The sequence below is a fragment of the Petaurus breviceps genome, unplaced genomic scaffold (genome assembly GCF_028583685.1).
Source record: "Petaurus breviceps papuanus isolate PSGF00001 unplaced genomic scaffold, PetGlider_PUasm1.0 419, whole genome shotgun sequence".
Lineage (NCBI taxonomy): Eukaryota > Metazoa > Chordata > Mammalia > Diprotodontia > Petauridae > Petaurus > Petaurus breviceps.
The window spans coordinates 13,276,668-13,290,495 of record NW_027186324.1 but is presented as its reverse complement, the minus strand read 5'-3'; the positions used below and the strand labels follow the sequence as shown (position 1 = coordinate 13,290,495).

Genomic DNA, 13,828 nt, shown 5'->3' with positions numbered 1-13,828 from the left:
TCAGTTATCAGATTGGCATAGCAATAAAAAAAAAAAAGCTAATTCTATCCCAGACTATATTTAGTGGTATTGCCACTGGAGCATAGATTTAGAGGTGAAAGAGACCTTTACTTCTTCATTTTACAGATGATTGAACTAAGACACAGGGAAATTAATTTAGTTGCCCAGGGTCACACAGCTAGTGTACATTTGAGGTAGGATTTGAATCCAAGTCTTTCTGGCCCCAAATCCAGTACTCTACCACACCAACTCCCACATGAAGGAGGTGATAGCCCTCCGCAGATGGAACTTGCGTTCTATATTAATCAAATTGCATTTGGGATATTGTATTAAATTTGGGGTACCACATTTTAATAACTATGTTAATAATTTGGATTGTAGCCAAAAGGGAACAAACACTTTAAAAAGAGAATTGGAGATCATGACATATAAGGATAATTTGAAAGAACTGGGCATGTTAAGTAAAGAAGAGAAGACATGGAGGACATTGGAATTGTCTTCAAGTGTTTATTTTAAGGGCTCTTATATTGGAGGCAGAATTAGACTTGTTCTACTTGGCCCTAGAGGCCAGAACACTGAATGTAAGTTGCAAAGCAAAAGATTGAGGTTTGATATAAGGAAAACTTACATCAAACAAACACTTACAAAGTGGCTAAGGACAAATTTGACATTAGATTAACTATTTTTATGGGTTCTATCCATTGTAATCCTGACAACTCCCTACTGTTTTACTTTATGCAGTTCAGATGGGCCCACTCCCACGGCCCCCAAAATGAACAAACACTGTTTGAATAGTATAATACAAAGGAAACTGAGTTTACTGTACCACAGACCTCTGGGGAGATATTAAGGTAGCTGTGTTTTCAATAATATTACTAGTTCTCTATTGTGATATGAATAACTAACAAAAGAAGCTTATATAGCAACATGTAGAGATATAGGATATTTTTGGTCATTATATGAATTGAACTAGATTAGTGCCTTCCAGGGGAAGGAAATACTCAACTCTTTATAATTTAAATAATATCTTTGTAGTTGGGCATTGTTAACATGTTATAGTTTGACAAACAACCTTCAAGGGGGAAATGGAAATTTAACTTTACTTGGGTTTCTATTTATATGAACAGGATCATAGATTCTGAGCTAAAAGGGGCATTAGAGACCATTAAGAAACTTTTTTCTTTTTTTTTAAATTGATCTGTTGATATATTAGTTTACATCATTCATTACCACAAGATTTTGAGTTACAAACTTTCTCCCCATTTTTCCTCTACCCACCACCCCAAAACAACTATCACACTGAATATCCCCTTCCCCAATCTTCTCTCTCCCATATCTTCCCCCATTCACCTTGTGTCTTTCCAGTAGGGCACGATGGATCTCTATGCCCCAGTGCCTATATATCTTATTTCCCAGTTATATGTAAACTAATAATAATAATAATTTTTAAAACATCTGATTTTAAACCTTTGAATTCCAGATTCTTTTCCTACCTCCCTTGTCACCCACCCTGACTGGGAAGGTAAGCAATTCAATATAGGTTGTACATGTGTAGCTATGCAAAACATTTCCATAGTGGATATATTGTGAAAGACTGACTATATTTCCCTTCATCCTATCCCACCCCCCACTGGTTCTATTCTCTACTTTGATCCTGTCCCTTTTAAAAAGTGGGTGCTTCCAACTTCCCTCCCCCCAACCTGCCCTCCCTTCCATCATCCCCCATCTCATCCCCTTCCTACCCACTCTCCTGTAGGGTGAGATACCCTATTTAGTGTGTATGCCATTCCTTCTCTAAGCCAAATTCAATGAGAATAAATTTGACCCATTCCCTTTTGCCTTCCTGTTCTTCCCCTCCATTATACCCATTTTCCGTTGCCTCTTCTATCTGAGATAGTTTACCCCATTCTATCTCTCCCCATCACCTCTCATTATATTCCTCTCTCACCTCTTAATTTCACCTTTTAAGTATCATCCCTTCCTATTCACTGGTCCTGTGCCCTCTGTCTATGTATACCTGTAAACATATATACACACATTCACATATGTATTCATATGCCCATATACCCTCCTATATAGACATATATAGGTATGTCTGTGTACATATATATATATATATATATATATATATATATATATATACACACACACACACACACACACATTTCTATTCCCTTCAACTATTCTCATACTGAGAAAAGTTTCATAAGTTACAATTATCGTTTTTCCACATAGGAAGGTATTCCTTATGGTTTCTTTTGCCTGTTTACCTTCTCATGCTTCTCTTGCTTCTTGTATCTGAATGTCAAATTTTCTATTCAACTGGTTTTTTCATCAAGAATACTTGAAAGTCCTCTATCCTACTGAGTGATCATATTTTCCCCTAAACCATGATACTCAGTTTTGCTGGGTAGGTGATTCTTGGTTTTACTCTCAGCTTCTTTGCCCTCCAGAATATCATATTCCAAGCCCTTCAATCCTTCAGTGTAGAAACTGCCAGATCCTGAGTTATCCTGATTGTATTTCCACAATACTGAAATTGTTTCTTCCTGACTGCTTGTAATATTCTCTCCTTGATCTGGGAACTCTGGAACCTGGCTATAATATTCCTAGGAGATTTCTTTTTGGGATCTTTTTCATGAGGTGATCGGTAGATTCTTTCAACCTCTATTTTGCCCTCTGGTTCTAAAACATCAGGGAAATTTTCCTTGAGAATTTCTTGAAGTATGATTTCTAGGTTCATTTTTTGATTGTGGCTTTTAGGTAGTCCAATAATTTTTTAATTATCTCTCCTGGAACTATTCTCCAGGTCACTGGTTTTTCCCATGAGATAGCCTTCTTTCATTTGTTTGGATCTGTTTAAGAGCATCTTGATTTATCATAGAGTCACTAGCTTCCATTTGCTCCAATCTAATTCTGAAGCAATGATTCTCCTCAGTGAGCTTTTGAGATTCTTCTTCCATCTGGCAAATTCAGCTTTCTAAGGCATTCTTCTCCTCATTGGCTTTTAAAGCCTCTTTTGCCATTTGAGTCAGTCTATTTTTTAAGGTGTTACTTTCTTCAGTCAGGTGATTGACTCTCATTTCACAATTTTCTTGCATCATTCTCATTTCTCTTCCCACTTTTTCCTCCACTTCTTTTATTTGGTTTTCAAAATCCTTCTTAAGCTCCTCTGTGGCCTGTAAGCAGCTTATTCTCTTCTTGGAAGCTTCTGCTGCAAGAGTTCTGACTTTGTTGTCTTCCTTCTGTTCCATGCTTTGATCCTCCTTGTCCCCAAAAAGGAAACCAAAGTTGGACCGCTGTGCTTGCCTTGCTTCCCTCACTTTCTCATGTTGCCACTCATTTACTTGACTTTTGAGCCTTTTGCCACAGTAGAACTCTGCTACTAGAGGGGACCACTGTGTCCCAATCGCTGGGGTTTTCTCAGCTGCTGGAGCTATTAGTTGACTACCCTCTCAGAAGCCTGCACATGCTCTGGTCACATGCTCTGGACGCACACCCCAGGACGTCCACCCCAGACAGTGATTCAGATCCAAGCAGGTTAAAGCAAGAGCGATTACCCCTCAGACTGGTGCTTGGTTCCCCTACAGTCTGCAGGCCTGGAGCTGAAGCTGCCACATGGCAGCGGCTGCACGTCCACCATGCCTCAGCCGCTTCTTGCCCTGGGGGCAAAGGCCAGACCACACTCCTGAATTTGCAGGTTCCAAAGTCCACTCTGCACTGACCTCTCACTTTGTCCTTCACCTCTGTGGGTTGATAATTCTGAATACCGCCATAGCTACTGGTGATCTGAAGTCCCTCCAGCTGGCAGCTGGTTGTGGCCGCCCTGAGGCTAAGACCTCTGGCTCTTGGGACTAGGCTCGGCTCCCAGAGCACTGTGCTAGCCACTTCCTGCTGGCCTGCCAGGCTGTCCTCAGCAGGAGGTTAGCTTCTCTGTGTCATTTTGTGGGTTCTGCAGCTCCAGAGTTTGTTAAGAGTTATTTTTTTACATGAATTGGAGGAATTGGAAGCAGGAGCCCCACGGAAGTCCTGTTTCTACTCCGCCATCTTGGCCCTGCCCCCCAAGAAACTATTTTCTAGAGATTATGATTTTTAAAAAATAAAATATTTGGGAGAATGTGAGGAAGTTCAGGGAACTGTGATCTCTGAAGTGAAACTCAAAACTTGTTGCGGTAACCCCATAAGAACTTATTACTTACTTGCCAGTAAGTATACTTATAAAACTTACTGCTGTCAGCTTTTTTTTTTCTTTTTGGAGAGCAATTGGGGTTAAGTGACTTGCCCAAGGTCATACGGCTAGTTTTTTGTGTTAAGTGTCTGAGGCTGGTTTTAAACTCAGGTCCTCCTGACTCCAGGGCCAGTGCTCTATTCACTGCACCACCTAGCTGCCTCTCTGTCAGCTGTTTTTGATACTTCTAAAGTCAGGATTATGCTGCTGAATGATTAATTATATAATCATTTGGACTATATTTCCAGTTATTATTCTAGTCATTTTATATAATACCACAAAAAATGTTTTACATAGTCCCTAGCCTCAAGTATATTATATTCTAATAGGTTAGGCAAGACTAACAGAGGAAATAGAACAAAATAATACATAATTAAATGCAATATGGTGTGGGACAGAAGATAAAAGTGGTATAAAAGATCAAAGAAATGAAAAAGATCACTGAGGGCTTAGAAAGTCACGGAGGGGTTGAATATCTTTATTATAAAGGGGTGTCATCCATGTGTGTGCAAAATGAACAGATGTTTAGAGGTAGAAATGAATAATTTTTTGGTCTCAAGCTCCCTTTCTGCTCTATAAAAAAGTTGTTGAGGTTTCTTGTGAAGAGCTTTTGTTTGTGTGAGTTTTATCTATTTATATTTACTATATTAGAAATGAAAACATCTTAATATTATTAAGAAAATAGTCTTGATCTCATGGACCTCTTGAAAGTTTCTGAGACCATACTTTTAGAACTTTGGAATATGGTATGTTGGGGGAGCCAGAACGAGCCCAACACATAGGGGAAAAATTAGAAAGTAACTCCGTATGGTTAGGTTGGAACCAAATTGTATGGAAAGCCCTGGTAGTTCAGCAAAGGAATTTATATTTCACATGATAGACAATAGGAAGCTGTTAGGACTTTTTGAGCAGAGAAGTGCCAATATGGAAACCATTCTATAAAGTTTAAATTTGTGGTGGTATGGAAGATGCATTTGAGTGGGAAAAAGCCAAGGGCAGAGACTTCTCTAGGAATCTAAGCATAAGATGCTGAGACTAGTGATAGTATGGAAGGGAAGTAGTGTTGTGAAGGAAGAAACAAAAAATTTACTGAATGCAATAGCATGTAAAAGAGAATAAAATATCTTTGGGGGACAAAAATATCATTTTGGGGTAACAAAACCATATGAATTTTGAATTGAGGACAGAATAGCAGTTTATAAAAGTCTTCCATTTATTATTTAAGGTAGTGCCATATACCAAATAAGGTAATAAACATTCTAGCAAATTTGCTTTTCTGTCACCTATGATTTATGCTTTTTGGAGCACTCTGAATATAAATATACTAACATAGAATTTTCTTCATGATGTTATTTTTAATTTTAATTTTATTTACTTCTTGTCTTATAATACTACTACCTAAAGGTGGTTGGCATTCAAATAATTCAGTGACTGAATATTCCTGAATTCATATGGCATTCTGTCAAGCTCCATTTTGTGACATAGCTATTATGAATATGTGAATGATTATAGAATGGTGAACTGAACAACTCTAGATAAAACTTTCATAAACTGGTTATATCTTTTTTTAAGGATTGCAGTGTTCCCGAAATAGAACTTTGCCCACAGTCTGATGCAGCATGTCGCCCTATCTATTTACAAAGATCAGTCGCCAATTTAGAAGAACTTAATTTACCAAGATCAGTGTCATTTGCTGTGAAGGCAGGAGTGTAAGTATGCATAAATACTTTGGGAATAAGAGAGAAATAAAAAGCCAACTTTAAGTCAGCCAAGAAGTTACAAAGACTTGTCTGCAATATAGCCATTTTTTTTCTGTTTTTCTATTCACTTCTAATTTCCTATTCACTTGCTGACTAATTGGATATTTCAGCAGGTAAATTTAGCCTTTCTGTTGAAACAGAGGTTCACTCTATTGGTGCTTATCGCCCATAATTATAGAAATACAGCTTATAGGACATAGTCTTCTTAATTGTTTGGATGATATATGCATTAGGTCTCTGGCATCTCTCACCATGAACATAAGCATAGCATATGCTCACATGGTTTGGATATAAAATATAGCTATTCTTAACATTCATAGCACCTTTGAGTAAAGGTAACATGAAAATTGTCATCAATATGAAAAATCCAAGAAATTCAAAATGATTGTTTTAGTAAACATAAGTAAAAGACACTATTAACTCCATTGATTTCCTGTATGATAGTAATATGCTCATCTTAAACTTTACTTTCCTGCTTAAATCCCTGCTTTTCAGACCCAACTACTTCTAATTTATGCCCCATTCTTCCCAACGGACTGTGTGTCCTAAAGCAGGCTCCACTCAAAGACCATATTATGAGAGAGACTGTATAGAAATTCAGTGTGATATAGAAATGTTGGCCATGCCAATGTACTGAGATTGGGAGTGGTTTTATAGCTGTCTGTGCTTAGCTAACTCCCGTTTAAGATAACGAATGTTGACTCTTTTTTAGCGGGATGAATCTATTAATGTTGTGCCATTTCTTTTTTATATATGTACTCTTCAGAAGTAAAGGAGGAAGAAACCTATGTGTTGCCATCATCGTAGACTCTGTGCATGTGTCAGACACAGGCCTGTTAGAGAGTTAGCTGGGGTTCACGTAGTTAAGGATAGTAATCTTGTAGAACTGACTGGTAATTCTTACATGGACATGTCTGTGTAGAATGAGACCCTGAGAGGGCTTGTACATTTGATATCAGTGGGACCAGCAGCATAGCATGTCTCAGTATAGAAAACTGAGGTTTGGGGATAGCTGTACTGAATAGAGGGCTCCAGGGCTAGGATGACTGACTGTGCTGCCTTAATTTTTTATTCATCTTGTGTATGATGTGACAGGGTCTCTCATGTAGTCATTCTTCGTGCTATAATTTAGACCTGGGCACTGATTAGGCTAGTGCAGTATTTACCAGGCAATTATGTATAATAGCTGGCAAGTTGAGGGCAAACCCAATGAAGATGTTAGATGGTTATGTCAATGTTGATTTATTTAGTGTAATTATATTGTTGAGTTATACTCCTTTTGCCACTAGGTTATAGGTTCTTAATAAATCCTTTTTTATTGATTAATTGATATCTCTTATAGGACTAAGATTAAAAACTTCTGAGGTATAAATGCTTACACTGGAAATTTAACAAATGGTTCTTTAGAGGCAGTTCAAACTGGGTATAGCACACCCTTAAATTAATTTACTTAGTGCTATGCCAGTTGGACTGGCAGAGAGCTACTTTATAGAGCTAGAATAAAACAATAATAAAATTCATCTGTAGGAACAAAAGGTCAAGAATATCAATGGAATCAGTGAAAAAAAATATGAAGGAAGGGGGCCTAACAGTACCAGAACTAACCATTTTGTCTTCTCTTTTAGTTGGCTTGCCTTCCCAGATGTCAATTTCAAGGGACAAGGGACAGTTTTGGAAGAAGGCCATGGACTCTTTGAGGTATCAGCATCAGAAATGAAATCATTGCTTCCACTTCAAATGGTGAGCAGATTTAAATAATCCTTCATGTTCCCAAAGAACTCCAACATCCCTTTTCTTCTTCCCAGATCAAATAGAAGTTAATAGCTTATATTTTTCCTTGAAAATTCTATAGTTTCAAAATCAAATATATACAGTATACGAATGGCTAAAGTATTAATACAACATACTATAGGATACTGGGTTTTTGATCCACTCTGCTCTCCACTTCCATTTTATGAGAAAGTTCATCCCATTCACCATTATGATTACTGCCTATGTATTCACCTCCATCCTCATCTTCCTCCTGTTTGCCCTCTGTTTCTTTTCACCTTTTCCCATATCACCGTTTTGCTTCTGTCTACCACGTCCCCTGCTCTGTCCTCTCATCTGTCAGCCCCCACTCCCCTTTTATTTAATCTCTTCGCCTCCTACTTTCCTGTCAGAGAAGATAAATTTCTATGTTCACCTGATTGTCTATATTATTTCCTCTTTGAGCCAGTACTGATGAGAGTACGCAGTTCCCAAACAAGAGACAGGGAGGTTCACAAGAAATAAAATGGATTATTTTTATTACATAAAATTTAAAAGTTTTTGCATAAAGCAAACCAATGTAGATAAAATTAGACCAAAAGCAGAAAAATAATCTTTGCAGCAAATTTCTCTAACAAAGGTAAAGGTCTTATTTCTAAGCTAGAGAATTGAGCCAAATTTATAAGAATAAACTCCATTCCCAGTTAATAAATGGTCAAAGGGTATTAACAGGTAGCTTTCAGAGGAAGAAATCAAAGCTCTCAATAATCATATAAAAATTCTCTCACTAATAATTAAAGAAATGCTAATTAAAACAACTCAGAGGTACCACCTCATACCTATCAGATTGACTAAGATGACAAAAATGACAATGTTGGAGGGGATATGGGAAAATAGGTACACTAAATCACTGTTGGTAGAGCTGTGGACTAGTTCCATCATTGTGGGATGCAATTTGGAACTGTGCCCAAAAAGCTATAAAACTGTACCTACACTTTGACCCAGCAATATACTATTAGAACTGTATACCAAACAGAGCAAAGAAAAAGTGCCAGTGCCTGGAATTAATAATTGTTTATTGTGGGGCAGCCAGGTGGTGCAGGGAGTAAGAGCACCGGCCCCAGTGTCGGGATGACCTGGGGATCGAATCTGGGCACAGACACTTAGCACCACACCCAGAAATAACTGGCTGTGTAACCTTGAGCAAGTTACTTAACCCCAATTGCTTAAAATAGTAATAATAATAATTGTTTATTGATCAGTTGATTGATTAAAAAAGGAAAAGGACCCATATGTAGAAAAAGTGCTCCAATAGACATCAGAAGAAGTGATATAATGACATTCTCGAGGTCTCTCTGAAGAACTTTCGAATTGATTATGAGATATAGGAAACACTAGCACAAGACCACCCAGCATGGCATGCCCACATCAAAGAAGACACTGTGTATTGTGAGCAAAGCAGAATTGCATTGGTCAAAAGAATTGTGAGCCATTTCTGCTCCAAATATTCACATGGACTATTTGTGTCTGACCTGTGATCGAGCCTTCTTCTGTATCGGTCTGATCAGCTACAGTCAGACACACTGCACCTTGACAGCAACATAGTGATGTCATTCTGGTCCTCTTCGAGAACGAAGGACAACAGTTAACCCAAGAGTTATCATTGTATATTTTGTTCAGTTGTTCATTCGTGTCTGACTCTTTGTGATCCCATTTGGGGTTTTCTTAGCAAAGATGCTGGACTTTGCCATTTCCTTCTCCAGCTCATTTTACAGATGAGGAAGTTGAGGCAAACAGGGTTAAGGGACTTGCTCAGGGTCACACAGCTATCAAATGTCTAAGGCCAGATCTGAATTCAGGAAGGTGAGTCTTCCTAACTGCAGACTTGATGCTCTCTATCCCTTGTGCTACCCAGGTGTCTTTTTCATTGTATATTCCCCTTCAGTTGACAAAATCTAATTACTTTTTAGTGTTTCTCCTGACTTCTCTCTTAGAATTTCAGAGTTTCTACTTAGCTCTGGTCTTTACATCAAGATGCCTTAGAAGTGTTTTATTTTAGGTATGGCTACATGGTACAGTGAATAGAGCACCAGCCCTGGAGTCAGAAGGACCTGAGTTCAAATCCAGTCTCAGACACTTAACACTTACTAGCCTTGTGACCTTCAGCAACCTTAACCCTGATTGCCCTGCCTTCCCCACTCTAAAAAGCAAAAAAAAAAAAAGTGTTTTATTTCATTATAACTTCCATTTTTCTCTATGTAGAATTATGTTCATTTTTCCCCAGATAGTTTATTCTTAATTGTTAAATCTTTTGTCTTTTGAAATATGGTATTCTAAGCCCTCCTCTCCTTGACAGTGAGACCCACCAAGACTTATATGAGCCTTTGGCTTGCAGGTATAATTCAACATAAATGCTTCAGGGATGTTAATAACCTCTTGCTCGGTTTATGATTAAATCTACAACAAGTAGTCTTTATTCATGTCAGATTTGCGTACAATTTATGAATCACAGATAGGTCCTTCAAATACTTTTATATACATGTATATATTAAAAGTTAAATTTTCGTTTTATCCTCAGGGTGGATTGAAGGTGGAAATGCCTATGAATTTAAGGGTAAGTGATGAATTTCTTTTTTTTTTCATTTTTCAAATGCTTTATTAACTTATGATTTACATCATTCACTTCTGCCACATTATGAGTTACAAATTTTCTCCCCATTTTTCCCCTACCCACCACCCCAAAATAGCAGTCCCACAGGATATCCCCTCCTCCAATCTGCTCTCTCCCATATTTTCTCCCATAACCCTTTCAACTTTTCTAGTAGGACATGGTGGATCTCTATGCCCCAGTGCCTGTATATCTTATTTCCCAATTACATGTAAAATAGTATTAATAATAGTATATAATTTAAAACATATGATTTTAAAATTTTGAATTCCAGATTCATTCCCTTCCTCCCTTGTCACCCACCCTTACTGGGAAGATAAGCAGTTCAGTATAGGTTGAACATGTATGGCTAATGCAAAAAAAATAACATAGTAGATATATTGTAAAAGACTAACTATATTTCCCTCCCTCCTATCCCACCTCCCACTTGTTCTATTCTCTACTTTGATCCCATCCCTTTTCAAAAGTGGGTGCTTCCAACTTCCCTCCCCCCCAGCCTGCCCTCCCTTCCATCATCCCCCCTCTCATCCCCTTCCCCCCCACTCTCTTGTAGGGTGAGATACCCTATTTAGTGTGTATATTATTCCCTCTCTAAGCCAAATTCAATGAGAATAAAGTTGACCCATTCCCTTTTGCCTTCCTGTCCTCCTCCATTATACCCATTTTCCGTTGCCTCTTCTATCTGAGATAGTTTACTCCATTCTGTCTCTCCCCATCTCCCCTCATTACATTCCTCTCTAACCTCTTAATTTCACTTTTTAAAGATCATCCCTTCCTGTTAAATTGGTTCTGTGCCCTCTATCTATGTATACCTGTAAACATATACACACATTCACATATGTATTCATGTATACCCTCCAATGTATACATCCATCTATCTATCTATCTATCTATCTATCTATCTATCTATCTATCTATCTATCTATCTATCTATCTACACACACATATATATATTCCCTTCAACTATTTTCACACTTGAGAAAAGTTTCATCAGTTACAATTGTAATGACCCTTATGATTCTAGCTGAGTCTCACCTCAGTTTCCCAGCCTTTGGTGCACACCCAGCCACATCCTGTGTGGCTGCATAAAGGAGAAGTCGAGTCAGTGGAAGTGGAAAGAGGCACAGCTTTATTGGCAGGACATGCGTATTGTTACATCTCTCTCCTGCCCCCTTCATGCTTCAGCCCTTAAATACCCCAAAGTGCACTTGCAGAGCTCGTGCATAGCTCGTGAGAGAAGGTAGGGGGCGAATCAGAGAACAGGGAGACTGTCCAGAATAGCTTGCTCCTGTGCAATACTCCCTTTGATCCTGAAATAAACCTCAGGGTAACAGGGTATTTGCATGACAGCACACAGTCTGGGCCTCAGCACTTCCTAGAGGTCAAGGCTCCCTGACCTCAGATAAGATAAGCACATACCATGGAGTGCCCTGTTACCAGACCTGAACTCAGAGAGACTGCCTGAGACCTTTGAGGGGCCCGCAGACCCCAACAACAATTAATCGTTTTTCCATGTAGGAATGTTAATAGTTCAACTTGGATAAGTTCCTTATGATTTCTTTTCCCTGTTTACCTTCTCATGCTTCTCTTGCTTCTTGTATCTGGATGTCAGATTTTCTATTCAACTGGGATTTTTTCAGCAAGAATGTCTGAAAGTCCTCTATTCTACTGAATGACCATATTTTCCCCTGAAACATGACACTCAGTTTTGCTGGGTAGGTGACTCTTGGTTTTAATCCCAACTCCTTTGCCCTCTGGAATATCATATTCCAAGCCCTTCGATCCCTCAGTGTAGAAACTGCCAGATCCTGTGTTATCCTGATTGTGTTTCCACAGTATTCAAATTGTTTCTTCCTGGCTGCTTGTAATATTCTCTACTTGATCCAGGAATTCCAGTACCTGGCTATAATATTTCTAGGAGTTTTCTTTTGGGGATCTTTTTCAGGAGGTGATCAGTGGATTCTTTCAACCACTATTTTGTCTTCTGGTTCTAAAACATCAGGGCAATTTTCCTTGAGAATTTCTTGGAGGATGATTTCTAGGTTCTTTCTTTGATCATGACTTTCAGGTAGTCCAATAATTTTTAAATTATCTCTCCTGGATCTATTTTCCAGGTCAGTGGTTTTTCCAATAAGATATTTCACATTGCCTTCTATTCTTTCATTTGTTTGGATCTGTTTAAGAGCATCTTGATTTCTCATAAAGTCATTAGCTGCCCTTTGTTTCATTCTAAATCTGAGGGAATGATTCTCCTCATTGAGCTTTTGAGATTCTTTTTCCATCTGGCAAATTCAGCTTTTTAAGGCATTTTTCTCCTCATTGCCTTTTTGAGACTCTTTTGCCGTTTGAGTTAGTCTGTTTTTTAAGGTGTTATTTTCCTCAGTCAGGCTGTTGACTCTCAATTCATAATTTGCTTGCATTGTTCTCATTTCTCTTCTCAATTTTTCCTCCACTTCTCTTATCTGCTTCTTAAGGTCCTCTATGGTCTGTAACCAGCTCATATTTTTCTGTGAGGCTTTTGGTGCAGGTGTTCACTGTCTTCTCCTGTTTCATGCTTTGCTCCTTTCTGTCCCCAAAATAGGAGTCTAATGTTGGAATATTCTGTTTGCTTTGTTTCCTTTGCCTGGTCATGTGGCCCCTCAGTCACTTGATCCCTGGGCTTTTTGCCACAGTAGGCCTCTGCCACCAGACGGGGGAGCTTTCATCCCAAATGCTGGAGTTTTCTCAGCTGCTGGAGGTACTAGATGGGTGCCCACTCTGAGGTCTCCACACACTCTGGCAATCTGGATACATACCCCAGGACCTCCACCCTAGACCACAGTCCAGATCCAAGCAGGTTAAAACAAGAGCGATTACCCCACAGATTGGTGCTTGGTCCCCCTACACTCTGCAGGCCAGGAGCTGAAGCTGCCATATGGCTCTGGCTGGCTCTGCTGGCCTCTCAGCGGCTTCTCGCCCCGGGGGTAAAAGCCACACACTCCCACTTACTGGTTCCCAAAGTCCAGACTGCACTGAACTCTCACTTTGCCCTTCGCATCTGTGTGTTGATAAATCTAGAAATGGCCACATCTGCTGCTGATCTGGAGTCCCTTCAGCAAGTTGTTGGTCAGACCCACCCTGGGGCTAAAACCTTTGACTCAGGTGGAGCTGGGCTTGGCTCCCAGAGCCCTGTGCTGACTGATTCCTGCCAGCCTGCTGGGCTGTCCTCAGCAGGAGGTTAGCTTCTCTGGGTCATTTTGTGGGTTCTACAGCTCCAAAGTTTGTTTAGAGGCCCCTTTTTACATGGATTGGGGAAGGTAGAAGCTGGAGCTATGTGGAGGTAGCTACTCCTCTTTACTGCGCCTCCCAAGTGTTGAATTTCTAATCCACCCCATGTATTGTAGAGGGCCTTTCTCTGTCCCCCTAGTTTCTAAAGTGCCTTCC

The 13,828-nt window shown here is 39.2% G+C and overlaps 1 protein-coding gene across 3 annotated transcripts in view; it reads left to right on the top strand.

Moving 5' to 3' along the window:
* The window catches only part of CRYBG3 (crystallin beta-gamma domain containing 3), a 145,868-nt gene that overhangs the window by 76,954 nt on the left and 55,086 nt on the right, over positions 1-13,828 (top strand). For all 3 annotated transcript variants that reach the window (XM_069100731.1, XM_069100732.1, XM_069100733.1), the window contains 3 exons: positions 5,801-5,937; positions 7,614-7,728; positions 10,316-10,351. In XM_069100731.1, the coding sequence (XP_068956832.1) occupies positions 5,801-5,937; positions 7,614-7,728; positions 10,316-10,351 (288 nt within the window). The remainder of the gene's footprint in view (positions 1-5,800; positions 5,938-7,613; positions 7,729-10,315; positions 10,352-13,828) is intronic.